This window comes from Acomys minous (assembly GCF_964271855.1).
Source record: "Acomys minous genome assembly, chromosome: 11".
Lineage (NCBI taxonomy): Eukaryota > Metazoa > Chordata > Mammalia > Rodentia > Muridae > Acomys > Acomys minous.
Genome location: NC_140492.1, coordinates 102124557 through 102151075, shown reverse-complemented (window position 1 = coordinate 102151075; position 26519 = coordinate 102124557). Strand labels below are relative to the sequence as shown.

General features: G+C 49.3%; 1 protein-coding gene across 3 annotated transcripts in view; it reads left to right on the top strand.

The window, feature by feature from the left end:
- The window catches only part of LHFPL2 (LHFPL tetraspan subfamily member 2), a 143643-nt gene that overhangs the window by 107752 nt on the left and 9372 nt on the right, over positions 1-26519 (top strand). For all 3 annotated transcript variants that reach the window (XM_084800682.1, XM_084800681.1, XM_084800680.1), the window contains one exon: positions 15555-16176. In XM_084800682.1, the coding sequence (XP_084656808.1) occupies positions 15768-16176 (409 nt within the window). In that variant the 5' untranslated portion in view covers positions 15555-15767. The remainder of the gene's footprint in view (positions 1-15554; positions 16177-26519) is intronic.

Below are 26519 nucleotides of genomic sequence, written 5' to 3'. Positions count from 1 at the left end.
ATGTGAGAGCCAGGCATGGTGGCGCACGCCTTTAATCCCAGCACTCAGGAGGCAGAGGCAGGTGGATCTCTGTGAGTTTGAGGCCAGCCTGGTCTACAGAGGGAGTCCAGGACAGCCAAGGCTACACAGAGAAACCCTGTCTCAAACCCCCCCCCAAATGGATGTGGATGGGTAAGAGGAACTTTGGGGGCACACAATCGTGATTTCCTTTAAAATTCATCATGCTAAATAGATGGTAAATATATCCTGATTATGCATTTTAGCTACTATATTTACACACACACACACACACACACACACACACACACACACACACGCACGCTTATTCTGCCCTAGAATGTAAGCCACATGGGCAGAGGCCACCCCTTCTAAGAGGGTTCACACAGATCTCCAGGGTCACCCCGTAGGAGCTGGAAAGTACCCTCCATTCTCCTGACTGTAACTTCCTCCTGCAGTTAGCCATCTCTTGACTTCTCATAAAATCTGTTCCCAGCCAAGCATCGTCACGCTTTCCTTGGGCGTCTCAGCCCATATCACCCAGAGTCCCCAGTGGCCTGTTCTGGCCTCGGTGCCTGCCTGATTACAATCCTCATGACAGCTCCCCGGCTCCTCCAGGGCTGTAGGAGGATGGGTCTGTCTCCCGGCTCCCTCACCCACCCATCTGCTCCATTGCCCACACTTCTTTGGACTTTGACCGATCCCAGTGTATACAGGAATTCAGGTTGTCAGCTTCCTGCCAGGCCTTGCCTCTGTAGAAGCCCGGGGTGTGGTTTAATAAGCTGTGGCTACTCACAGTGCAAAGCTCAACACAGGCTCCGTGATATAACAAGAGCCTCCCTTTGGGGGAGCAGCACCAAGAGTCTCCCTGTAAAAGGGTCTTGTTTTAGGGGATGCTCAGTGGACACATTCTCCACAGGGGTAGGATCTAGTGAGGAGAGGAAGTGATCCAATATGGTGGACGCTGTGTGTTCTTTTGCAATGTGAATGTGGTTTCTCCTTGCCTCACATCCATTGCCTGTACTGCCTGGAGACGTCTTAGCACCTTGAAGTAGGATCAGTTACCACATCCTACACAAAGCAGCCCCAAAATGGCCTCCTTTTTCCCCTCCCCCATCCCATGACATCATAAAACCTAAAAGAGGTCAGCTCTTGCTACTATCAGTGCCACCTGCAAAGGGTAGGTTGGATCAAAGGCCAGGAAAATCGTTCACGTGAAACTCAACAGGATGGGGACATGTGGCCCTCCTAATGATAGACATAGCTGACCACAAATCATCTATTCCTTGGCCTTTGCTGACCATGACCATCATGTTAACGGAATCAATTTTTACTAAAGCTTGTAGAATACTGCCTTTGACCAAAACTTTAAAGAACAAAGTTTTAAGGTCTCCCGAGTTGGGCGTGGTGGTGCACGCCTTTAATCCTGGCGTGGACTCACTTTGTAGACCAGGCTGTTCTCGAACTCAGAGTGATCAGCCTGCCTCTGCCTCCCGAGTGCTGGGATTAAAGGTATGCGCCACCACTACCCGGCTAAACATTAATTTTAAAGGACAGTTTCATAGAGCTAATGCTATGTGTTAAGAAAGATACAAGCCGGGCATAGTGATGCATGCCTGTAATCCCAGCACTCAGGAGGCAGAGGCACCTGGATCTCTGTGTGCTTGAGGCCAGCCTGATCTATAAACTGAGACCAGGACAGCCAAGGCTACACAGAGAAACCCTGTCTCAGGGAAAAGAATAAATAAATAAATAATTTAAAAATTAAAACAAAAAAAATAAGGAAGAAAGAAAGGATCAACCTTTGACTCCTGCTGGAAACTAAAATACTTAGGAGTCTTCTTTTATTGTTGGATTCTCATCTGGAGAGTCTTATTAATATTTATTTATTTATTTATCTGTCTGTATCTTTTGTGACATAAGAGCGAATACACTTTTTTTTTTTAAATGTAGAATGTTTATATTCTGCCCTGTGGCATTTAGCTTTCTCATAATTCCACACATGTCATTTTCTGGACTAGTAATCGGCATCAAGAAAGAGGAGTTCCTTTTAGGACCATGGCTTTTCAGATCAGAGAAACTGCAGCATCTATCTTTGAGGCTAAGTGCAAAGGGAGCCTTGTCGTTAGCTGTTAGCCCTAAGGCCTGTTATACTATATTCTAGAGTGAGAGCTAGAATTGGGTCTCACACCCCCAAAAAAGACCAGAAATGGGGCCTGGTCTTCCCTTTGTCCTTTGACTGGAGCCCTTGGGCAGTTTCTATATAGTACCCTGCACCTTGTCTCTCAGGTCCGTGCTGGATGTGTGGCCTTTGCTGCTCCTCTGTCAAGTGCCTGCTCTTAACATTTCTTATTACCCGCCTGACCCCTCCCCACCTGACTCCTCCCCCGCCTGATCCCTCCCCCGCCTGACCCCTCCCCTGCCTGACTCCTCCCCACCTGACTCCTCCCCCGCCTGATCCCTCCCCCACCTGACCCCTCCCCTGCCTGATCCCTCCCCTGACTGACTCCTCCCCCGTCTGACTCCTCCCTTGCCTGACTCCTCCCCTGCCTGATCCCTCCCCCACCTGACCCCTCCCCTGCCTGACTCCTCCCCACCTGACTCCTCCTCCACCTGACCCCTCCCCTGCCTGACTCCTCCCCACCTGACTCCTCCTCCACCTGGCCCCTTCCCTGCCTGACTTCTCCCCACCTGACCCCTCCCCTGCCTGGCCCCTCCCACACCTGACAACTGTCTTCAGAGCAGTGGGTCTTTATGAGCCCTTCGTTCCTGGAGAACCAGTGTCCCTAAAAGAAGGTGATCAGAGACAGTCTTGCGCTTGACGTAAGTTGAAAGTGAGTGGGGTGAGTCCAGATTGATCACCTTTGCTTCGTACCTGCGGAAACTGAAGCCAGAGTCATTGAAGGCGTGGTACAAGGTCACATGCCAGTTACTCAGGAGCCTTGGACTAAACTCTTGTTTAACCTAGATAGCCTTCTGCACCAATTACTTTGCCAGGAGACAAACTTCTGTCAGTTGCCTATAAGAGAAGATAATTTTTGCCTCATGGAGACAGATGACTGGAAAATAAACACTGGCCAATATGTAATGATGCCTCCTGCTGTGGAGTTCTCTACCCACCGTTATCTCCAGCTCTGCCTGTCCAGTGTTTGTCATCCTGTGAGCTGGTTACTTCCTTCACCCTCATTTCCTGGAGATGAGGAAATAATCCTTACCAAGGAGAAGGCCATTGCCGGGAAACACAAAACTAGTTAATGATAGGGCCTGGGTTATAGAGTTGAAATAGAGCTGGCTTCGTGCCATACCATTTCAGTCATATGATTCTATTTACATGGGAAGTTGGTTATTTTAATTTGAAGCTTGGTACCTACAGATGAATGGGCCTACAGAAGGATGCCTTGGCACGACTCAGAAGTGGCCTTCTAGACACTGAGTGGAGGCATGGTGTGGCTGGATCTTATTCTAAAAAGTAGGGTTCCCACCAAGGAAGACTGGCTGTGGGTGGGTCTTGTCGTAAGCCTGTTCCTTATTTCATAAGTTGGTCCTCACAGCATCCCTGTGTGAAGGGTTCTGTTGTTGTCACATTTTAACAACACAGGAAGTGTAGGAGAAAGGACACAATTACGCCAGGGGCACCACTGAGACATGGGAGGACTTGCATTTAAGTTCCCAGTTTGTTTGGTTCCTGACTGTCACTCTGATGCTGTGCTGATGGGCGGGCTCCTCCAGGCCTGTGTTTCTCTTCATGACCTGATGAACACAGTCCTAGCTTCCTTGTCAACGCCCCAGGCTCTCTTCCTTGTAGCTTTCTCTCATTAGGGAGCGTCTTAGTTTGGTTTCTATTGCTGTGATAAATACCGTAACCAAAATGATACTTAGGTGACAGAAAGGAATTCTCTTGGCTTACAACTCTTAGGCCATACTCTCATCACCAAGGGAGGTAGGGTCAGGGACTACAGGCAGGAGCTGCAGCAAACTCTAGGATGGGGCTTGCTCCCCGTGACTGCCTTAGTCTGTCTATTTATACATAACCCAGGACCACCTGCCGAGGGGCGGCACTGCCCACAGTTGGCTGGGTTCCCCCCACATGGGTCATTAGTCAAATAAATACCTGCACAGACTTGCCTAGTGTGCAATCTGATAGAGACATTTCCCAATTGATTTTCCTTCTTCCCAGGGGACCCTGGATTGTCTCAAGACAACACACACACACACACTCACACACACACACACTTGTTCTTTATTGCACCTGTGTTCAGCACATAAAACTTGGGCCATTTTCAAAAGCTTTGCTGAGCTTGCTGGCTCTTGGGAGTGGAGCCATAGGAGGCAGACCTCTTGGATCTGAGGCGGGAGTTTGTGTCTTAGGAGGTAAAAACGCCAGCACCGTGTGAATGAGAGGTAAAAAAAACAGACACTGTTTCAACAACACGCTCGGAAGTGGGAGCTGAGCTGAGACTAGATTTCAGCCCTTTGCCTTGCACCATGCCTTCCCCACACATTCTGCCTCTGCCCTGTCTTACTAATAAGGAGAAATGACCTCGGACAGAGAGTCAAAGATTTTAAAAGAAAAAAAGTAAATAGCCATTAACATTGTCTGGGCCCCTGGGAAAGTCTATTAGGCTCTGGGCCCTAAGGTGGTCTTACATCATTAGGTCCAGCTTGCTAATACTGTCTGAGCTGACTAGATATATGCTACGCCCCAGGGAGTTTGCAAGTGAACCTCAGAAGGCTGGTGGCATTGGGAATACGCTTGGAGTGGTCATTTTGATGGGGTCCAGGTTAAGGATTCTGTTGTGTTGTAGGCTGTACCTGCCTCTGCCTCCCAAGTGTTGGGATTAAAAGCATCTGCCGCCATATATATCTGTGGAAACTGCTGGGGTGAGCTGGTGTTTCTTCGAGAAGGTGTAGGTCCTCTCTATGGGTCATGTGATAGTCTGTCCCCTTAACCACTCCCCCTGTCACTTCGGTTCTTTTGAGACAGGTTTTCTCTATGTAACAGCCCTGGCTGTCTTGGAACTCACTGTAGACCAGGCCAACCTCCAACTCAGAGATCCGCCTGCCTCTGCCTCCCAAGTGCTGGGATTAAAGGTGTGCATCATCACTGCTGGACTTGAGAAAGTGAACTTTGCCTACTTTTTTCATTCCTGCCACCTCTTTCGTGGCCTAGGCCCTAATGCCAGGCTACGCATTAACCACTTCAGCTTGCTTCTGTCCAGTATCAGGCAGCGAAGATGGAGGGAAAGAATTTTCAGTTTTGTTACTTTTTTTAAAAACTATCTGTGCACGTTTCCAAATTAACTTTTTTTTTTTCTGTTATCAATCTTGATCTGATAAAGTGATTATCAAATGGCTGCCTTAAGCCAACAGAGGACTCTATGAGGAGGCAGTGGCCAGATTAAAATTGTTCGCAGCATAGTAACCCTGTGAGTTGATGCGAGTCGGCTGGTGGAGACCACCAACTCCTGTGTGTTCGCACATTCCTCCCCAGGCCTCTGAGATGACTGTACTTTCATAGGGAGTATCAGCATTTTATGATGGAAGTGGAGAAGTGGGGAGTGTGGCCATAGTTTAATCTCTCCCTGGGGCTCAGCTTGTCACTCTCCCAAATGCTGCCCTATGGTTGTCTACCAATCCTGTAGTCTGTGTTATCTTTGCTGCTCCCCTTGGTGGTTGCTTACCTCCCTAGGAAAGTTGTTGTCCCCAATCCTTAGAAAGACTTGGCCTGCTGCACTCTGGAGGCTGGCCTCGGAGACACCCTGCAGTTTTGTTCTGCGGTGACACCTGGTACCAAGTGGTCCCTGAGTTGTCTTTGGAGCTGCTCTTGGAGGAGGTGGGGGGGGGGGGAGTTGGGGGCAGCAGGTCCTTGCCCTGACTGTAGGGGTAGGAGGTGACCAGAGCTCTCAGGAGAATGGTGAGTGGAAAGAGAGGCAGGCAGGCAAGGTTGTGCTGTAACTCTTAACCCTCAGCACAGGTAAGAGCCAAGGTTGGTTTTGTGACCACTGCATGTTCGTTGAAAGTGGCTGTTCACTTGACTTGGGCTGTTAGGAACACAGCCCATGGAGGGGTCTCTGATGTCATAGCCAAGGGACAGGAGAGCTGGTAAGCTAGAATTGGGAGTGATACATGCCTCAAGTTAGAGAAGGGCCACCGTACTGGACACGGTGGCTCACACCTGTAATCCCAGCGCTCAGAGAGGCAGAGGCAGGTGGATCTCTGTAAGTTCTAGGCCAGCCTGGTCTACAAAGCAAGTCCAAGACAGCAAAGGATACACAGAGAAACCCTGTCTCAAACCCCCCCCCCCCAAAAAAAGCCAAAGCAAGCCTTTTGATCAGTCAATGGGGCAAAAACCTTACAGTCTATAGAAGAGACAGCAGCTACATGAAGCAACAATGTCATCATCTTCTACAGGAGCTGTTTAAGAAGCTTCTAGTCAGGGAGTGTCTCTTGTTTGAGTTGATCCTTAGATTTTTCTGGTGTTTGCTGGAGTTGCATGAGAGTCTCAGAAACAACAGATGGCATAATATCCTCCCTGTTTATCTTGTTTGGGGCTTGTGAAGTGGCCGGGAGGGACCTGGCTGATGGCAGCATTTTTGAACAAGTGCTATTTCTCTCTGCCAGTACACAGAAGTGGTCAGAAAGCCTGCAGTTGCTTCGCAAATGATATCACTGTCCCCCGGGCACAGAGCTGCCCAGCTGTTCCCTTAGCATAGCCACTAGCCTGGTCTTTTGAACAGAGGTGCCTAGAGCACCCCCTTGACTGTGCCCAGAGTTGATTCCTGAGTTCTTGCTTTCTCTGCCCTTGTGACCTTTTTGCTCTTACTTCCCTATTGATCCTGGAATGACACGTGAGCCCACGTTAAGACTTTGGCCTCACACAGAAGGCATTATGAATTAGAAAAATGCCTGTGGTTTAAACTTATCTAAAACAATGGCATAGAAAGGAGTTAACTTTCGGGGCTAGAGAGATGGCTGAGCTGTCGAGAACACTTGACTGCTTTTCCAAAGGACCCAGGACCCAAAGGCCATGTGGGTCCCAGCACCCACATGGCAGCTCACAGCTGTCTATAACGTTAAGATCTGACACCCTCATATAGACATACATGCAGGCAAAACACCAATGCACATAAAATTAAAAATTAAAAAAAAAAAGGAGTTAATTTTTCTACTCCATTCACAAACCAAAAGTAGCTTTGGATCCTCAGAGGCAGGCACAGGGGTGGATGTGGCACCTCTAGCTCAGTCATACCTGATTATCTGCATGGAAGTCTGGTTGGCTCAGCCGTGCCCTCTGTCACACACAGCAGCCAACCCACAGGTAAAACCACCTTCTTAAGAGCTTAAATGAGCCTTCGTAGGAGGGCAACATTTAAAATATGCAAGTGATTTACCGGGGTCTTAGAGAAAAGATCAGTTAGAAAATGGGGTAGGTGATCGGACCTGCTTTCTGGGGTCACTTTGTCCTTAAGTGGCAATGTGCTGTCCTGAAAGAGCAGTGTTAGGGAATTTGCACGTGAGAGGGCTTGGTGTGGGCTTCTAGAAGGGGTTGGGGCTATCTAGAGCTAGTGAGTTAAGAGAAAAAAGTGGATGGTGAACAGGAGGTCAAGAGGGGCCACCCGTGGCGCGCTGTACCCAAGAGAGAGCATCTGTTCAGAGAGGGACTTCCAGGCAGCTGCAACCACCTGCAAGTGTAGCAGGTAACAAAAGCCTCTTGCATAGAAGAGAGCTGAGCTGGGCTCATTGAGGCCAGAATGCGGGAAAACCACGAAGCAATTTCTACTTGATCCTTCCAACACCCGGAGTTTTCCATGCTTGTGGCCCACCCCAGGTCTAGAGGAGAGTTTAAGAAAGATAAAGGTGCTGGGCGTGGGGATGCATGCCTTTAATCCCAGCACTTGGGAGGCAGAGGCAGGCGGATCACTGCGAGTTCGAAGCCAGCCTGGTCTACAAAGTGAGTCCAGGACAGCCAGGGCTACACAGAGAAACCCTGTCTTGAAAAACCAAAAAAAAAAAAAAAGAAGAAGAAGAAGAAGAAGAAGAAGAAGAAGAAGAAGAAGAAGAAGAAGAAGAAGAAGAAAATTAAAGGCCTATGGCCACACTTGCAGGGCTCAGAGGCAAAGTCTAGGGAGTGAGTGAGTGTGTGTGTGTGTGTGTATATGTGTGTGTGCGCCACGCATGAGTGTGTGCACGCATGAGCTGTACTCTCAGATTCTGCATCCGCCTTCTGAGTAGCGATATCATAGGAGTGTGAACCATGCTTGGCCTGGGGATGCTCTGTTTTTCCATTTGCAGAATAATGATTATTGAAGTCACACGCTGACCTTAGCGTGTGACCCAGGAAAGGCAGAGGCAGGGAGCGCAGCCCTGTCCCTGGACAGTCTTTTCTGGCGCGGCAGTTTCTCCCCTCCTGTCATCCTGTTTCTCAAACATGCAGACTAGCATGGACCTTTCAGAAATTCAGAAACCCAAGTAAAAATCCATTGACTGTGGTCTGTTTATTCAGATTGTAGAACAGGAAACACTCCTGAAACTTGGTGTGTCGATAGTAGAAATCTATTTTAAGTTGAACCTGCACATTTCAAACTCTGGGAAGCCATCAGAGCAAGGCTCCGCTGACATCTGCACATGACAGAGTTTTTGTTGTTGGTTTGTTTGTTTGTTTTTGTCCTTGCTGTTCTTGTAAGATACCTAATAGCATCTTTGGTTCTTGAGAAACAAGTCACGTACACACCCCTCTCCTCAAAGATGTGCCTCTAGGCATTGGCACACATACCTGTGTGGGTGAGGCACAATCTCCCCAGGTAAGACGAGAACCTCAGCTTCAGTGTCTTCCCAGAAGGTCAGAGATGGGAGGAGGAGGAGGAGGAAGAGGAGGGGGGGAGAGGAGGGCAGGGGGAGATGCTTGGCGGAGTGACTGAAGAAATGTATTGGCTAGAGCAGGTGGGTCCTGAGCACATTCAGCTTAGAGAGTAATGCAGTTGCTCGTGCATTTGGCCCTTCAACAGGCACGATGCCCGTTTTTCTGTAACCAGTGTGTTTTGTGGGGTCATCAGAACAAAATCTTGAGAAGCCTCCTCTGATTGGATATTTTAAAATCTGAGGACAAAGGCAACTCCCACCCCAGGTGCTTTGCATCTCATACCAGCATTGGCCTTGGATCTGAAGGCCATGTTTGTGCTCTGAGGAAAGGCTCCCAAGCCAACATGGAGCCCTTTTGCTTGCTGCCCCAGGATTTGCTGGAGAACAGCTGCTCTGCTGACGGAATCCTTTAGCTCGGGAGCCATCCTGAGCTGGCTCAGAGAACAGGTGGCTGGCCAATGGCGGAGTCCTGATCGCACTGGGTCACACCCTTTTGTCTTCCTCCTGACTGCCTTCATAAACTGTGACTGACAGGATCTGGTGGAAGCAGGTCCCCCCAATACCTCTTGGAAGCTACTTTCTCAGGAGCTTAGGCTTTTATCCCCTTCTAGGAGAGGGAGGGGACTGAGCCAGGGATTGTCCTTCAGGAAGCAGTGGCCTGAAGGGTCCTTCCTCACTTTCAGAATCCAACTGTCTCATGCTTGCAGAAGACCTGGGCATGGAGGCCAATTGGCTGATCCCTTTCTGGGGTTCCTGTGTTGGAGTGGGCAGATGGCAACAATGCAGGGATGGGCCAAGAAACAAATAGTTTTCTCAGAGACAGATGATTAGATGTGCCCCCCCCCCCCAGATCAGGGTAGTAAATTTATTAGTAATTGAAGCCTGTATTTTTTTTAAATATTTATTTATTATGTATACAGTATTCTGCCTGCATGTACACCTGCAGGCCAGAAGAGGGCACCAGATCTCATTGTGGATGGTTGTGAGCCACCGTGTGGTTGCTGGAAATTGAACTCAGGACCTCTGGAAGAGCAGTCAGTGCTCTTAACCGCTGAGCCATCTCTCCAGCCCGGAGCCTGTATTTTTAACTTAATATTTTACTCCTCCATACTTACAGCTCACCAGCAGGAAAGCATCCCCATCTTTGGTATTTTCAGTGTAAATCACTTAAGCTTTGTGTTTTGAAACCTACACAGTATGTCTTTTTTTTTTTTTTTATGAAGCGCCCAAAGGGCCACCCTAGCCGGGGACCATACATGTTCAGTCCCCCAGACACCAAAACTGGAGTTGGGCGCATCCACACAGTATCTGTGTTAAGTAGGTTCATCGGCCAAGACACAGTCATTCATCTTGCCAGACCTCTCTCTGACTTAGGGCCGCTTCTTTGTGGACCGTTGATTGGTCGGCTCTGGCCTTTGCCACATTTCTCTCGTTCTTTTTCTTTTCATCATCCTTGGGGTCATGTCATAAAACTGGAGCCCGAGGGACCCTGTAGTCTGAGTAGGATGTGGAACAAAAGGGAACACTTAAGAATAGGCCCAGGATTCCCCCAACCACCCCCCTCACAACACAAGCTAATATTTGTGAGTAGTCCCTGTGCCCTCCCAGCATTGAGCTCATCCCGTGGGATTAGTGAGTCGTACCTGGCACTGCGGATCGGATGGTGTGCTGGTCACCATTTGGATGCCTGCATCTTAGTCCTCACTGCAGCCCTGGGCAGCGGGCTACTCTTCTGTTCTGGGAATGAGGAAGCCAGACTTGCAGAGGCTAAATACAAACAGCCTGTCTGAGACCACAGCTTTTGATTGACCGAGCTGAGCCAGTCTCAGGTCTGTTTAAGAAGCCTTGGAAAACACTGTAGCAGTTGCACACACAGTATGGTGTTGCTTGCTGAGGGACAGGAGTGGTCGGCAAAAAAAAAAACCAGTGTCAGAGGTCACCACGTTTGTCCTTTTCCTGAAGTTTCTGCAGGGTCTGGGACGTCTAGGCTACTGTTAAATTGATGACCTTCCTGGTTGCACAAAAACTTTTCTCTGTACAACTGTGTCTTTTCAATTTAAATAAATTCCCCAGGGAGGGGCCATTCGGGGTTTATCTCCCTTCTTAGGTCTGCAGGTCTTTGGATTTTTTATAGGTTTTTATATAAAACGTGATTGCGTTACAAGGAGGGACAGAGCTCATCGCCGAGAGGCCACATTCCTTCCTCGCTTCAGAGTGGCATCGTCTCTTAGAATAGAGCTCCCCAACTGTAGGACACCCTCAAACCCGAGGGGCCAGTTTCCCACCATTTTCTACAGGTTTGGGGGTCCACATCAGCCTAGAGAGGACCCAGGGCGCAGTGTGCAAGTGCATGTCTGAGTGTGTGGGGCACCTGGCTATGTATAACGTCGTTCTGGTCCTGAGGTCTAAGCACTTTCCTCCCAGACCAGCAGTGGAGGACTAAACCCATCACCTCTAGAGAATCCTCAGGGAAAATGACTGAAGTTGGATCCCTTGGGGTGAATATTTGTCTCTGTGAAGTAGACAGGGAAACAAGCTTAAGTGGGCAAGGAGAAAGGGGCAGCCCCATGTGGTTAAGTATCCAGTAAGATAGCTGTCCTAGCTTCTTCAGGGGAAAGTGCGAGTGGATGGGTAGTCAGGAGGAAAGACAGTTCTTGTCTAGAAACTAACCAAATGGCAATTCATGAGCCTTGATTGAGCTATGACTTTAAGGGGGAGGGAGAGACAAAATGGATCAGGTGTGGCAAAGTACAGACAAGGCATTGGAGATAAGGCTGTCTCCTTGAATTGATTGATTGCCTTAGAGCTATGTGGGGAAATGTCCTTATTTTAGGAAACTCGTGCTAAAGTATTGAGGGACGAAGAATTAGGATGACTCGTCTTGTTTGCAAATGGCTCAAAAAACTTGTGTATGCATCAGCTTGGTGGGGGGGGGGTGCATGAGAGGAAATGTTAACAGCAGATACTGAACCATGGTGTTGCGTGTGCAGATGCCCCTTGCTTGCCTATTGCTTATTCTTGTCAATGTATGTTCTGTGTTCAACATCATTATAATAAAACTGAAAAGCAGGTGCCAAGTGAGTAGGCGTCCTGCCCTCACCTCATCGTCCTGTCTGCCTCTTCTGCCAAGCTGGGTGTGTGTGTGGGATGTGAGGCAGCAACGATTGACACCTGCAGTGTCCCTGCACCTTCTGGGTGAAGATGAACTTTGTTCTTGGGTATCGGGTTCTGCTAATGTTAAGAAATCTGGCCAGCGGGCACCGCCTTGTTCTGGCGGTGTGTGTGTGTGTGTGTGTGTGTGTGTGTGTGTGTGTGTGTGTGTGTGTGTGTGTGTGTGTGTGTGTGTACTTTGTTCCCTTGGAACTTGGAAGAATGGAGACCCTCCTAATCTAAGGTGCACACCCCAGCTCTACACATCTCCCTTGTACAGTTAGCGCTTGTGGAGAATATGCACAGGGCATCAACGCCTGCCACTAAACTCCTCCTTGCTCTCTATTTCCAGTGTCATTCTCCTCTTTGGTCCAGCTCCCTTGCCCCCCTCCCCTACCAGAGGCTTTTCTTGAAGGCCTTTGTGACATTTTTGTCCCATTATTTTCTGCAAGAGGCTGTCCAGGTGAATCACAGTCCTTCTGCCTGTAAGGTCAGGTGTCCTAGACTGGAGATGAATTGAGTGGCTTTTTTCCAGGTGGCTCCTGAGAGAGCATGGGGACAGAAATGGCAGTTACCACAGAGAGGGCCCCTGCTGAGGAGTACTGAGCCAGGGGGCCCCTGTGGTTAGCAGAGATCAATAATGAAGATCTATTTTCCCTTTTGACAGGGAGGTTTTCTCAGCAGGTGCCTGCCTTTGACTGCGTTTAGCCAAATGGGGCCCACTACACAGAGCACAGCCTACTCAAGCCCCCTGCTGCCTTCCCAGATTTCCCTGGTGCTTGAGGCAGGGGAAGCTGCCTTGTTAAGTCAGCATAGAGTACCACTGCAGTCCTCTGAGGATAGCTGTTAGGAAACTCGGAAACTCGCTGGGAGCGAGTTTTTTTTTTTGTTTGGTTTTTTTTTTTTTTTTTTTTTTTTTTTTTTTTTTTGGTTTTTCGAGAGAGGGTTTCTCTGTGTAGCTTTGGCTGTCCTGGGCTCACTTTGTAGACCAGGCTGGCCTCGAACTCACAGCGATCCACCTGCCTCTGCCTCCCGAGTGCTGGGATTAGAGGTGTGCGCCACCACACCCGGCTGGGAGCGCGTCTTAATCTCATGGTTCAGACAGAAGGATGGCAGCCTCATGTCAGCCTTTGTGTTATGAACATGGGACCTTGCTTTGGGGAGGGAAGTGTACTTTGGGTACATGAGCAAAGTGCTGCATGTGAGCCCCTAAATAATCCTGCCTTTCCCAGCCTTTCTCTTCCGAGGTTACAGTTGCATCACATGCCTGACTCAGAACTTGCAGGGGGTGCAGCACAGCTGCCACTCCACTTTGCCACTGAGAGTGTTACAGGGCCCTGCATTTCAGCAAGGGGACAGATAGATATATTCTGAAAAGCCACTTTAAATAGAAGAGGGACAAGGGAGGCGGGATGGGCTGGAAGTAATAGCAAGTTGGCTGTCTAATCAGCTGGGGAAGGGCGGCTCTCCACAGGCTTCTCTACTTCTAACAGTCTAGGCAGGTGCAGCTGCCCAAGGCCTCTGAGGAGTCCTCCTGGCCCCCCTGATCGGTTTCATTATAAACACTCCCCCCCCTCCACTCCACTCCCCGTGAATCTCTTTTGTCTCTCAGAAGGCCTTTTCTGTTTCACAGTAGTTGGTAAAGCTTGCCTGGGAGTGACATGTGTGTTTGTGTTCAACGCTAACCCTTTCTCTCCAGTTGGATTTAGAAGTCTAGCTTAGCGCAGAAGCACAGAGGGAGAGCCACAGAGTTCCCTTGAAGTCCGCCAGGCAGGCTTAGACCCGAGTGACAGCCCCCGTCATTTCTAAATAGCCTGTGTTCAGTCTCTTCGCCTCTCACAGCTTCTGGCCTACCGGGTGGCTCAGCTCTCATTGGATCAGTGGTGTGGAGAAAAGCTGCTGGGGGAGAAGCTGGGTGCGATTTGGGGTGCTTGAGCAGGCTCCTCTTTATCTCTTAGAGCTGTCTGGTGAGGGAGAGGCAGCCTTGCGGTCTCCATGTAGGTTTGTAGATGAACATATACTGAGCAATTACTTACCCTAGTGGCTGGGCAGTGGCCGACCTGGCTCCAGAACCCGGATCTGAGGGGCTCCAAAAGGTTTTTAGGGGGACACAGGACATCCCTCTCCGTTAACGAAGTGCAGCACAGCATGGTAGTTTACTCACATATGTCGTTAGTATCATACAAACTATGTCTTAAGAACAGCAGTCCATGTGACTACTGTAATAAGAGTTAATTTAAATACATCATGTTTCATGAGTCACCGCTCACTTAGAGTGTCAGCCAGCAAGCAGAGAGCTGCTGTCTGGTATACCAACCGCCATTTTAAGCTTTGACATTGGACTTGTTATTTCCTCACTGCCCGCCCCCCATCCTTTATTTCCCCGCCCCCCTTCTTCCGCCATTGCCTGCCTCACCCAAGCCTAGCAGTTCAAGGGACTCTTTGTAGTTCTCCTGGCGTTGACGTGACCCCGGTTAATGAGATGGCATCATTCAGAGCAGGGCCATATGCCCAGATGTCAGATATGAGCTGCCGCATGATCCTGCCTGACCTTGGAGAGGGGACAGAGAGCTTGGGGCTGCAGACCAGCAGTGCCAACCTCTGATGGAGGGTAGGGTTCAGGCTCTGAAGGACGGCTGAGGCATTGGGCAAAGTCCTCTCTCTCTTTCTCTCTCTCTGCTAATGAAGTCACGTGTCCTGGGCAGCAGAATGCACCCTCTGTGAAATCAGAAACAATGAGCATGTTGAGTCCCAGACCTGGGGTGACTGGAAGCTCAAGCCATGGGGACACGGGATGAATTGGGACAATTCAAGAGATACACTCTTCGAGGACAACTTTATATTGTCAACAAGTGGCCCCATCTGTGATGGTACGCTGGTTAATGGTCATCAGAGCACCATTTTGAATAACTTTCCTCAGGTCATGACCTCCTTAAGGCTTTTTTAAAAAAAGTTTTAACTTGCATAAGTTAACGTCCCTAAAGTAATGTGAAGAATGGACGGAAAATAAGTTTGAGCAGCACTGTCTTATTTATTCTTTCTCCTGGGATCATTTCTCTTTTCATTGTGACTGAGCTAGGAAACAAATACTTTGTCGGTAATCTGATTCCCAGGCAGGCAGCTGAAGGTTGTTACTCCCTGCTGTTAAATAGCAAAAAAAAAAAAGGTTTGTGTTTTAGAGAATGTGGCTGTTAGTTAGCACAGCAGTGACCACTGCCTCACAAACTCTCCAAGAAGCACTCGGGTCCCTGCCAGCCTTGCCTCCATCCTATCTGCAATGCTTGGCTACCGAGGGCAGTGTCCCAGGTAGCAAGTGCCCCGGCTGAGGGTTGGTGTGAGCCAGATAAGGTTCCCCCACCGCCAGCCACTCAGTGTTGCCACAAACCACGGGGAAAGTGCCCCAGGCTGCAGGGCTGGGAGCTGGGAGCTAGGAGCTGAGCGCGGGAAGGTGGGCGGGAAGGTGGCGGGCGTCCCGGGTTGGGGCGGCGCCGGGTGGGTGGGGCGGGGCCTGGGCAGCCCTCTCACCCTCCTCCTCTCCGGACATATAGGTGAGGCTGCTGGCCACTGGGACTCTGCACTCTGTATGAATGACCAGCCCGGAATCGGGACCTCATTGCTTCTGCCGGCCTCGGACTGCGGGACTGAGCAACCCTTGCCGCGACTTCCTTCCTGGGCCTCCCGGTATCTCACAGCTGTCTTTTCTGGATTGACCCCACCCCCGTGGACGACTCCTGCCTCGCTTTCCCGCCGTGAACATCAATATGTGTCATGTCATTGTCACCTGCCGCTCGATGCTCTGGACCCTCCTGAGTATCGTGGTGGCTTTTGCTGAACTCGTTGCCTTCTTGAGCGCAGACTGGCTGATTGGGAAAGCCAAGACCCGCGGGGGCGCCGAGCCGGCGGTCACGGACTCGGAGCCCTACTACCTGGGCATCCTGTGCATCCGCACTCCGGCCATGCAGCAAGTCCCTCGGGACACACTGTGCGGGACCTACGCCAAGAGCTTCGGGGAGATCGCCAGCGGCTTCTGGCAGGCTACCGCTATTTTCCTGGCGATGGGGATCTTCATCCTCAGCGTAGTGGCCTTGGTGTCCGTCTTCACTATGTGCGTGCAAAGCATCATGAAGAAAAGCATTTTCAACGTCTGCGGGCTCCTGCAGGGAATCGCAGGTGAGTGCTGAGGTGAACAGAGGCGCCTGCTTACTGCCTGCCTCTGCTGCTGAAGGCAGCTGGCCAAGGGTCCCTTTCCCCTGGGGTCACTCTCTCAACAGTACGACCCAGGCTTGCAATCTCCTTGATCGGTTCCTCTGGGTCTGAGTTGTTGGGTTTTGTTTGAGTAATTTTTCCTACTTTTTGCTTTTCTCATTAAGCGCGGGGGAGGGGGAGGGCGCATATCTGAGGGGTTTGGTCAGAGCCGGTCCCAGATGCGGCAGGAACTCTCTGCTAACACGGAAAGACTTCGCCTTGGCGCCCTGGTTTAGTTAGAGGCGGAGAGGCTGCCTTCCTACCCTGGTGAGTTCAGCATTGGGCTAGGAGGACTCCCGCGGCCAGGGAAGGGATCAGCATCAGCTGCTGTGTTTAATGCCGGTCCACTTAAGTTGTCTCTTGGAACCTGGCAGACTACTCCGTGCAGTCGGAATAGAAGGTGCAAGCTAACTTCCACTTCCTGGGCATTTCTCACACATGAGCTTGTTGTAAATGGGTGGAAGGTCGGAGTTCTTAATAGAGGTCCAGGAAGGAAGGCTACAAGAAAAGGTCTGTGGACCCGGGCACTACCTAGGTTCACTCAAAGGGTTGAAAGCTGGCCCCTGACCCCAGACAGCAGTATTTAGCCCATGATGAAGGGACTGCCTCTGTGCCGTTGAGTTAGGAAACGTTCCCCAGACGTAGAGAGACGTAAAACAGGAGGAGCATTCCTGTTTTAATAAAGCAGGGTACTGTAACTTTGAGCTACAGTAGGAGCAGGAGCCTACCTCAGCCCGTTACGGAGTGAGCCCCTCCCAGCACTGTATAAGCAGCGCCTGGGCCCTTCCCCGATGGAGACCCTCTGAGCCTGCCTCCAGCTGGGCAGTGAAGCAGCCACCACCGACACAGTGTGAGCTAATACCGCTCAACCTCATAGCAAACCTGTGAGCTCAGTGGGTATGTGGGGCTGCGTCCAAATAAACAGATCAAATGACAGGGCTTTTCCCAAACAGCTGATAAGATAAGGGTTTTTTTTTCCCTTCCTTCTGTTCCTCAAATCTGAGGGGCCACTGTCAGCAGTGATGGAGGATGGGGTTAATGGGCTGAGAGGTGACACAGCCTTCCCTGCCGCCTCAGATGCCACCATGCAGTTGTTTTCCATGTGACAGTCTTCAGGCACTTAGTTCTCTGACAGGCTGTGCTGGGCCAGGCTTCCATCTAGCAGGTCTACTTTGGGGTGAAGCGAGGAGGCTGGAATGTGACATCACCTTCTGTAATGCTCTTTGGCCTATAGATTCACTTCTGAAATCTCAAGTCCAACCTTGGTGTTTCATCTCCCAGAAACGGTGAAGGCAGAGGAGAGGGTTTGGGTTTTTTTTCTTGTCCGCTTTCCTCCTCAGGCATAGTGCCCCTCGGGTGTCTGTCCATCTTAAAACAACTGTGAAGTGTTACCAAGGGGTTTTAAGAAGTCAAACTTAAAACACATAGCCTTAATCCTTGTGAAGACCCTTGGTTAACCAGAGAAGGGGGCGGAGCTAGCTTTTCCACAAGGCCAAACTGACCCTCCATGCTTTCATGCCCTGTCTGTGGGATTTTTTAGTAAGCTGGCCTGCAAGAGAGACTCCTGGTGTGTCCTTCTAGAACGCCCGCCTTCTTCCCCGGAGAAGCTCACAGAAACATCTACATTTTAGACACACACACACACACACACACACACACACACACACACACACACACACCTATGCCCATTTACATCATGGGGTGAGCCATCTGGCCTCCAACCTGTGTCTTTTGTAATCTTTGGATACAAAGTGGAGGCATCCTGTATCTTCTGGTCTTGAAGGCTACTCCCATGCAGCCTGTTGTGTTCTTATGTTTCTTTTTTTCACTCCCTGGAACACATGGGACTCCTCCTGCTTCAGCTTCTAGGTGCTGGCATCGCAGGCGTGGACCATCGCGTCCCGGTTCATGTGTGTTTATTAATAGGGGTCATTCCAGTAAACTCCATCCCTGAGGAGTTGTTAGCCCAACACATCTTACCATGTTTGCTGCTTCTCTTAACTGGCAAGCAAACATATTTTTTTTGTAGAGTTCAGTGTGTATCCACACTATGAATTTTTGTGTCAACGCCCCCCTTCACCCCCCCATTCCACCCCCCCACCCCCCACCCCACCCCCCACCCCCCACCCCCGGCATAAAGGGTCTGAGAAGATGAGGGAGGAGGAAATGCACCTCATGCCCAGCCTGCTAGGGAGGACAGTTCCAAAAGTCTAATCTTTATGAAGAACTCTGAATTTGCTGTCCGCCCCTGTCACTTGGGCACATCCCAGAAACCCTGAGATTACTCAGTTTTGAACTGGCAAGAGCCAGAGGGACCTCCTGTCCACACTCTGCTTTCTAGGTTCCCTGGGCTTAAGGCGAAGCTCTGAGCTATAATAAGCTAGTCTTCCTGTGTCCCCACGTCTGCTAGGAGGGCTCAGCAGGTTCCTTCTCCTAGGATGGGGGTCCACACCAGGCATTTCAACCCCCTGTGGCAGCAGGCCTGGTCATGCAACATTCAGCTACAAAAGCAGCCACACCAGTGTGGGAGACATTGACTTCTCTTTGCCAGGGGCTATAAGAGCACCAGAGCATCAGGCTCTTGAGGCAGAATGGCTGTCCTGAGGCGTTCCTCTCCTACGCCCCCTTGTGGTCTGCTTACAGCGAAGCAAATGGGCGCAAGGATGCGCTTGCTAGAGCTCTGGGATAGTTAGTATTTCTTTTCTCTCAATGCCCCCTCCTCCACCCCTCCTGCGAGGGCGGGGGGGGGGGCGTGGCAAAATGACACTTTAAAAAGTGACTGGATATAAAACTTGAGATGACATAAGCATATTCTCTAGGCATACCTCACTTTAAAAAGTAAATATTCTGGGCTGGAGAGATGGCTCAGTGATTTAAGAGCACTGACTGCTCTTTCAGAGGACCTGGGTTCAATTCCCAGCACCCACATGGCAGCTCCCAACTGTCTGTAATGCTAAGATCTGACACCCTCATGCAGGCACCAATGAACATAAACTAAAAATAAATAAAACTTAACCATAAATATCACACAAGCTTCTATAGAAATATAAACCGTGAACTGAATGTGGTAGCATATACCTGTAATCTGAGCACTTGAAAGAGGGAGGTAGAAGGTCCAGCCTGGGCTACATATCAAGACCCTCCCACAAAACAAAATATATGCATTTAAAATATTGGTGTTTCAGCATTAGAGTTAACATGGGAGAGACTCTGTTGCCTCAGTAGAAATTTCTTACCTGTTACTTTAAGAGCAAACAACTACAGTTAATTGAAATAGCAGGATTTGTTTCAGGGCCTGAGATAATGACAGCCAGGCAGCTGGTCCTTCCTACCTTCCTGTAGAAGCCTTGGTGTTCAGCAGTCATCTCTGGCCATCACTGGAGTTAGGCCTGACCTCAGGAGGACTGAGAAACACTGGCCAACTCAGCTGGCTTCTCTAAGCTCCAAGTTTGCTCACTTGCAAACGGGTCTTGTCATAGTTGGTAACTGAAGGCTGTTTGAGGGCTAAGTTAGACAGTATGTCAGCAAGACAGGGGTGGTGTTTGGCATTTAGGAAATGGTGGGAGCCCCGTGGTGATTTTGAACACGTTTCTGCTTTCTTGCCAAGTTTTAGGGTGTTCCTATGCCTCTAAGAATGGCTGTGTTTTGAGGATCAGGATACATTCATAAGCCCTTGGAACTGGCTGCATTATCTTCATGTCCTGTACTTTCTTCAAGCTGCAGCCCTCTGGCTGCTCCATTGCCTGCCTGGGACGAGGCTGCAGGGCGCTGGTGCAGAGCCCTCCTGAGGCCCTGGACGCTTAGCCCTTTGATCAGTGTTCTAAGAGGCAGAAGACAGCAGATGAGTGTGCTCTTCCTTTCTCCCACGCTACCCTGTGCTCTCTCTTCTTGGAGGCAGCTCCCACACCTGAGTCTGGCTACAGGTGGCCACCCAGGACCCCCCACCCCCTACCCTCCACCAGCACCCCCCGACCACAGAAACTGCAGACTGGTCTGTACTAGAGGAGAGCGTGTCTGGGACTTGGCAGAGCCGGCAACACACATGGGTTCGGATTCCTCTGGGATTCATTACAAAAGCTTGGGTAAGCAGCCAGCAGGGCTGGCTTTTGCCAGCTGTCTTCCTTAGGTTGTGACCTGGATGTAATCCATAGTGAAACTGTAGAATGCAAAGATCCTGGTTTTCCATGACAGCATGAAGCAGTTTGTTTTTGGAAACGCATTGTGGGGGGCGGGGAGGTTGAACGGGATCCCCAGTGACTCGGGGTTTGGGACAGAGCCATTCAAGTGAGCTCAGGACTTGGCTCCAGTTGCATTGGCATGGATTGTTCTGCTGGGATTTGCCATGAGGCCTGCTGGGCCTGGCTGCCTGCTGTTCTTCACTCCTTCCTCACAGGCTTCTTCCTGTCTGTAGGCTCTCGTAGTCTAGTCCCGCCAGCCCTGGCTGTGTGATCTCAGCCTCGAAGGGCATCGTCAGTGGGCTGGCCTCTGCCTCTGCAGGTCTGCAGTGGAGGGGACAGCCATGCCCATGGAGGGCCTGGTATGGATGGTTCTGCCTCCTTAAAGGTGAACAGAATGGTAGAGCGTGAGGGGAGACTGTGCAAAAAGAAAAAAATGAGTAAGAGACTGTCAGAGGACATGGAGGGCTTGGCTTTGATGACTGCATGTGTCATGAGTCAGAGTGTGAGTGGGTGTGCAACACCAACTGCCATCATGGCTTTGCATTCATGAATCAGAGCATGAGTGGGTGTGCAACACCAACTGCCATCTGGGCTTTATATTCATGAATCTGAGCGTGAATGGGTGTGCAACACCAACTGCCATCCGGGATTTGCATTCATGAATCTGAGTGAGTGGGTGTGCAACACCAACTGCCCTCCGGGCTTTGTATTCATGAATCTGAGTGTGTGTAGAGAGAGGAGTGCAAGCCTTTGGGCATGTGAAACACCACCTTTGCAAGCCAGGCTTGGCCTTCCTTCATGAACCCGAATGTGAGTGGATGTGTAGAGGGAAGGCATGTCAGACTCCACAGACTCCATCCAGGATTGGCCTCCCTGAAGCAGTGTCTGTGAGGCGTAAGTGGGTGTGAGCTACACCATGACCGCCACTTGGGATTGGTTTCATAACTTTTCTTCTATAGTGTGAACTAAAACAGCAGCATCAGACGGTACCCACAGCCCAGCGTGGGCCTGGCCTCCAGGCACACCGGTTTCTTCGCTCAAGGTCAGAAAGACAAGATCACTAGGGAAGAGGAGAGAAATGAAACCAGGGTCTGGGGAAGCAGAAGAGCCTGGCCATAATTTTAGCCCTAAGAAAGTCACTTGCCTTATCCTGAGAAGGCAGTGTGGCCTTGGCGAGCAGCTCCAAATCTACCCAGAGAAGAAGGCTCTAAGGGAAGTTGTGGGTAGCTGCCTGCTTTCCTTTTGGGTGAAAGCCAGGCGCGGGGACTTCTGGCCACCGATGGGGGCGCTCTTGGTTTCTCTGAGTAGATAGCACCTCTGTTAGCAGTTTTATGTTTTAAGCTATTTCAGAATGTCACAGATTGGGTCTGCAGAGCCTGTGCTACTCTTTCAGAGGGTACAGGGTCTATTACCAGCTCGACAGTGGCCTGTGACTCCAGCACCAAGGGACATCCGATGCCCCTGGCCTCTTCAAAGACAGAGGTACTCATGTACATGTACACACACACACACACACACACACACACACACACACACACACACACGAGAGGGGGGGAGGGAGAGAGAGACAGGCAGGCAGGCAGAGACAGAGACAGAGACAGAGTTTTTAAAGTTAAAAATAAGTTTTAACTAAGGATGCCACTGATGGATACATTTACAAATTCACCAGCCTTTAGTAATCCCTTGGTAGAAGTAGAGACGCGTGTGTTATAAGGCAGGCCAGAATTAAACGACAGTCCTAGGAGGCATTACTGGGTGCCCACTAAGTGCAAAGATTTGAACACTGGGGTCTGTAGGTTTCCTGAATTCCTGCTCCCAACATGTATTAGAGAGTTGTCATTTCATAAACCGCTCGCTAAAGAAGCACAAAAATGTATAAATATATGTCATGTGTAAAGGGGACCAAGAGCCCAGCCATGCCATGAAGTGAGGAATAGTGCCTATACATTCACCAAGCAGTCATTAACGTGAGGAAATCAGAGACTGGGATGTAATTTTTTTAATGATTTAATTATTTCATATGCATTAATGTTCTGCTTGCATGTGTGTCTGTGTAAGGGTGTCAGGTCCTCTGAAGCTGGAATTATAGTCAGTGATAACCTGCCATGTGGGTGCTGGGAATTGAACCCCAGTCCTCTGGAAGAGCAGTCAGTGCTCTTAACTGCTGAGCCATCTCTCTAGCCCCTGGGATTTTTGTTTTGTTTTTTGTTTTTTGTTTTTTTATTTGTTTGTTTTTTAAAGGATCGGTTACAAGGGCCTGAAGAAAACTGCAGACTCTCTTAAAATTCAGATTCAGTGCTTGATCTGCAAATAAAGTGTGAAAACGGTTTGCCATTGCACCCACTTCATTGTAGACACAAATTATCGTGGCTCCACTGATGGTCTGTGTTTAACCTACATTAACAAATAATGGGCTAAGCATGGCTGGCAATATTTGTGAGCAGTTTGGGCATTCTGTTTTAAGAGTTCAAGGCAATGTTAGTATTCTCCAAAAATGTAAAACCACTTTAAAAAACAATCTACATCTAGGTACAATAGCATAAATACGAGTTTATTTAGTATTTAATAATGAGTAGCTTTAGTAAACAGCCAACACAGATACACACACCCTCAGCCTCCCTCCCTAAAAATACACAGCCTGAGAATTTAAAGCCAGTATTAAAATACTTCACATATTTGTAATCCTAGAACTCAGACAGGAGATTGGCAGGTTCCCGGCCAATATAGGTGACATGGTCATATCGTGTCTAAGGAAACCAAGGGCAGGGCCTAGAATTCAGTGGTAGGACGTGTGTAGCGTATGCTCAAGGCCCCACGGTTTGTCCTCCAACACTGTTTTTGTTTGTTAGTTGGTTTGTTATAGAAACAAGCAGAAAGAGAAAAAAAACCAAACCAACAGTGCATGCCCATGCCCACAGCTATAGTTTCAAATCAGTGCAGAGTGGCTGCGTTTAGTCAGAGGCCAATCCCAGAGGCTCAGTGTTGAGAGGTGACATCTGGGGTGCGGTAGGAATTATTTAGCATCTGCACCTGGAGACCTTAGCTGGCAAAAGTTCACCTACTTAAGTTTTCACTCTCGATCACTTAAGGGGTTTTAGGTTTTGGTTTTTTTGTTTTGTTTTGGTTTTGTTTTTTGTTTTTTGTTTTTGTAGTGTCCTTTCCTTACTGGGGGTGTACACTGGGAGCTTAGCGTTCCATCTCCCACCACTAAAAAGAAAAAAAGTATCTTTAAGCATAACATACTGTTTTTTTTTTAATGTGCACGTAGGTGTCCCTGGGTGCACATATGTGTATCATATGCATGCAGAGGTGAGAAGAGGGCATCGGATGCCCTGGGATTGGAGTTACAGGCAGTTATGGGCCGCCTGATGTGGCTACTGGGAAAGCAAAGTCTTGAGTGCTCTAACCACTGACCCATCCTCTCTCCAGCCCCATGCAAGCTTACCTTGAATTGTCACACAGGAGCTGCCTTTCAGGATGCATGAATAATTTATTGATTAAGTACATCATAAAAGTTCTCCTAATTGCCCATCCGCAGTTAGTAGGCAGGTTCTCACTCTGAGTGGGAAATAATTCCCATCACTGGGAAGGAGTCAGCGGAACCATTTATAGGATGCACAGAGAGGAAGCCGCCGCCGCCGCTGCTGCTGCTGCTGCTGCTGCTGCTGCTAGTGTCCTGGGAGAGATCTAGGGAGGCACGGACAGTGGAGAGACCCATTTCCTTACAGATCAGATCTCCACATACTCTAAGGGCATCAGATAACTTTGAATTGGTAGCCATTACAATGGCGACTTCTCTGATGGCCTTGGCTATAAGGTCCTGCCTGTGTCCTGAGTGTCCTCCACCGAATTCCGCTGCGGTTGCTGAGTCCTCCCATCCCCACGCCTGACACCAGGGAGTATTTTCCTTGCCAGTAGAAAGAGCTAGCCTACTGGACACCTCTGGGGAGATGGTATAAGCATTATTTATAAGCCCTTTTATTACTGTTTTTAATTATTAACATCTGAAGTATCACCCAGTTTCCTTCTTCCTCTTTTACTATTACTATTAATCATATACCAAGCTGACAGGTAGACAGTGCTGTTCTACAAAGATATGCCAGCCGTCAGCTGACAGCCCTTTTCCTCAGGTCACCTCTGACTCATAGCCCCTGGTTTAGTCTGCGGAACAGAGTGACTGACCGTCAAAGCCAGACCCTGGCCATGTCTGTCCATAAACCCTCCAACGTTTTCAATAGCATTACCACTATACGAAGTTTGCTGCTAGACAGCAAGACAGAAAACTCAAAAGCAGCCTTCTTCTCTCTCATCTTACAAATGTGCGGGCTCCTCAGGTGTCCCCTACCTTGCACCAGTTCCTCAGCACATCCTCCTAAGGACTCCCCTACAGAACTCTCAACCCATAGCTACTGCCTAGGAACAAGTGCGAGTGTCCTGTCCTCTGCAAAGACCCTGGCCCCACCCCCCACCTGCATGTCCACAGCCAAACCAGAGAGCTGAGGGCCAGTGCAGTGAGATTTCACAGAACCAGATACATTCATTTTAAAGAATAATCCTTTATTTTCAGATTACCTCCTTCATACACACCCTTTTTAAAACAGATTTATTTATTATGTATACCGTGCTCTCCTTGCAATTACACCTACAGACCAGAAGAGAGCATCATATCACATTATAGATGGTTGTGAGCCACAATGTGGTTGCTGGGAATTGAACTCAGGACCTCTGGAAGAGCAGCCAGTGCTCTTAACCTCTGAGCCATCTCTCCAGCCCTCCCTTCACCCTTTGTGTGTGTATGTGTGTGTGTGTGTGTGTGTGTGTGTATGTTATTTTTAGTGTCCTCATTTTAGCAAAATAAATACACTGGCCTCCCACTAATTGACTAACTATTTGCTCATAACTTTTTAAAAAACATATTTATTTATTTATTTATACAGTATTCTGACTGCATGTGAACCAGTAGGCCAGAAGAGGGCGCCACATCTTATTACAGATGGTTGTGAGCCACCATGTGGTTGCTGGGAATTGAACACAGGACATCCGGAAGAATAGCCATTTTTCTTAACCTCTGAGCTATCTCTCAAGCCCCCTTGCTCATAACTTTTATTTGAAGCTTTTGCCTCTGAATTTCTTTTAAAATTCTGTCATGTCTGTCTCATCTTTCCAAGGCAGAATAGAGGCAGCCTACTTGGGGCCTTGTCTTCCATCTTCACTGAAAAGTGTTCCAAAGTCACTGCCCATTACTGGCGTACAGGTCACTCCCATGACAGTGGGAGGAAAAATCTCCGTGGCCTATTCAGTGGTTTGGGAGCCAGCTGTGGTCAGTTATAGCATATCCTTATCCATCGCTGTGATGTCAGCGCTGGAACTGATGCAGGAACATGGCCCCACCTAGCAACAGATGTCGACCCAAAGATGGCTTCCGGGGACTGCTGAATGACTTGTGGCTATAGGCATGCAGGATGAACTTGAGCAAAAGAAAATTAAAGAGAGGGAAGCATATAGGTGAATGTTAACCAGCACAGACAGGGATGCTCTCAACACCAACATTAGCGAAATAAGCGCTCCCTAGTGTTTAGTGACTAAGAGTTCAGTCTCGAAACATGATCTTCCTCTCCTGTACGTGTGTACACACACACACACCTGTGATTGTACTGGCCTCAGGCTATTGAGGACTAGTGATTAGGCGCCCTTGCCTGGCTCCTCTGGGGGGGTCCTTCTGACCCGAAGCTCATGCTATTCCTAGGAACCACCTGCTCTTTTTTTTTTTTTTAATCCCACCATCTTTCTTCCCTGTCGCTTTTCCCCAACAGCTTTCTCCTTACACTGCTCCCCTCTCAGAGTGCCCTAGTCCTCCTGCAGACGGCCATGCCTTCTCTGTAGCTGGCTCTCCCTGCAGGCGGTCAGGCATAGCTGGAAAGTTTCTGAGTTTTGTGGTTGAGGTGAGCCTGGCCTCTAGATAACCGAAAATCCATTACATTTAATTAACTGCCTTTTTCTGCGTGCCTCTCAACAAAGAGCCTTTTCCTGTAGTCAGGAAAAAGGGTTTCGGTACACAAGAAAGAGGCCAGCCAGTGGTTTGGCCCTGAT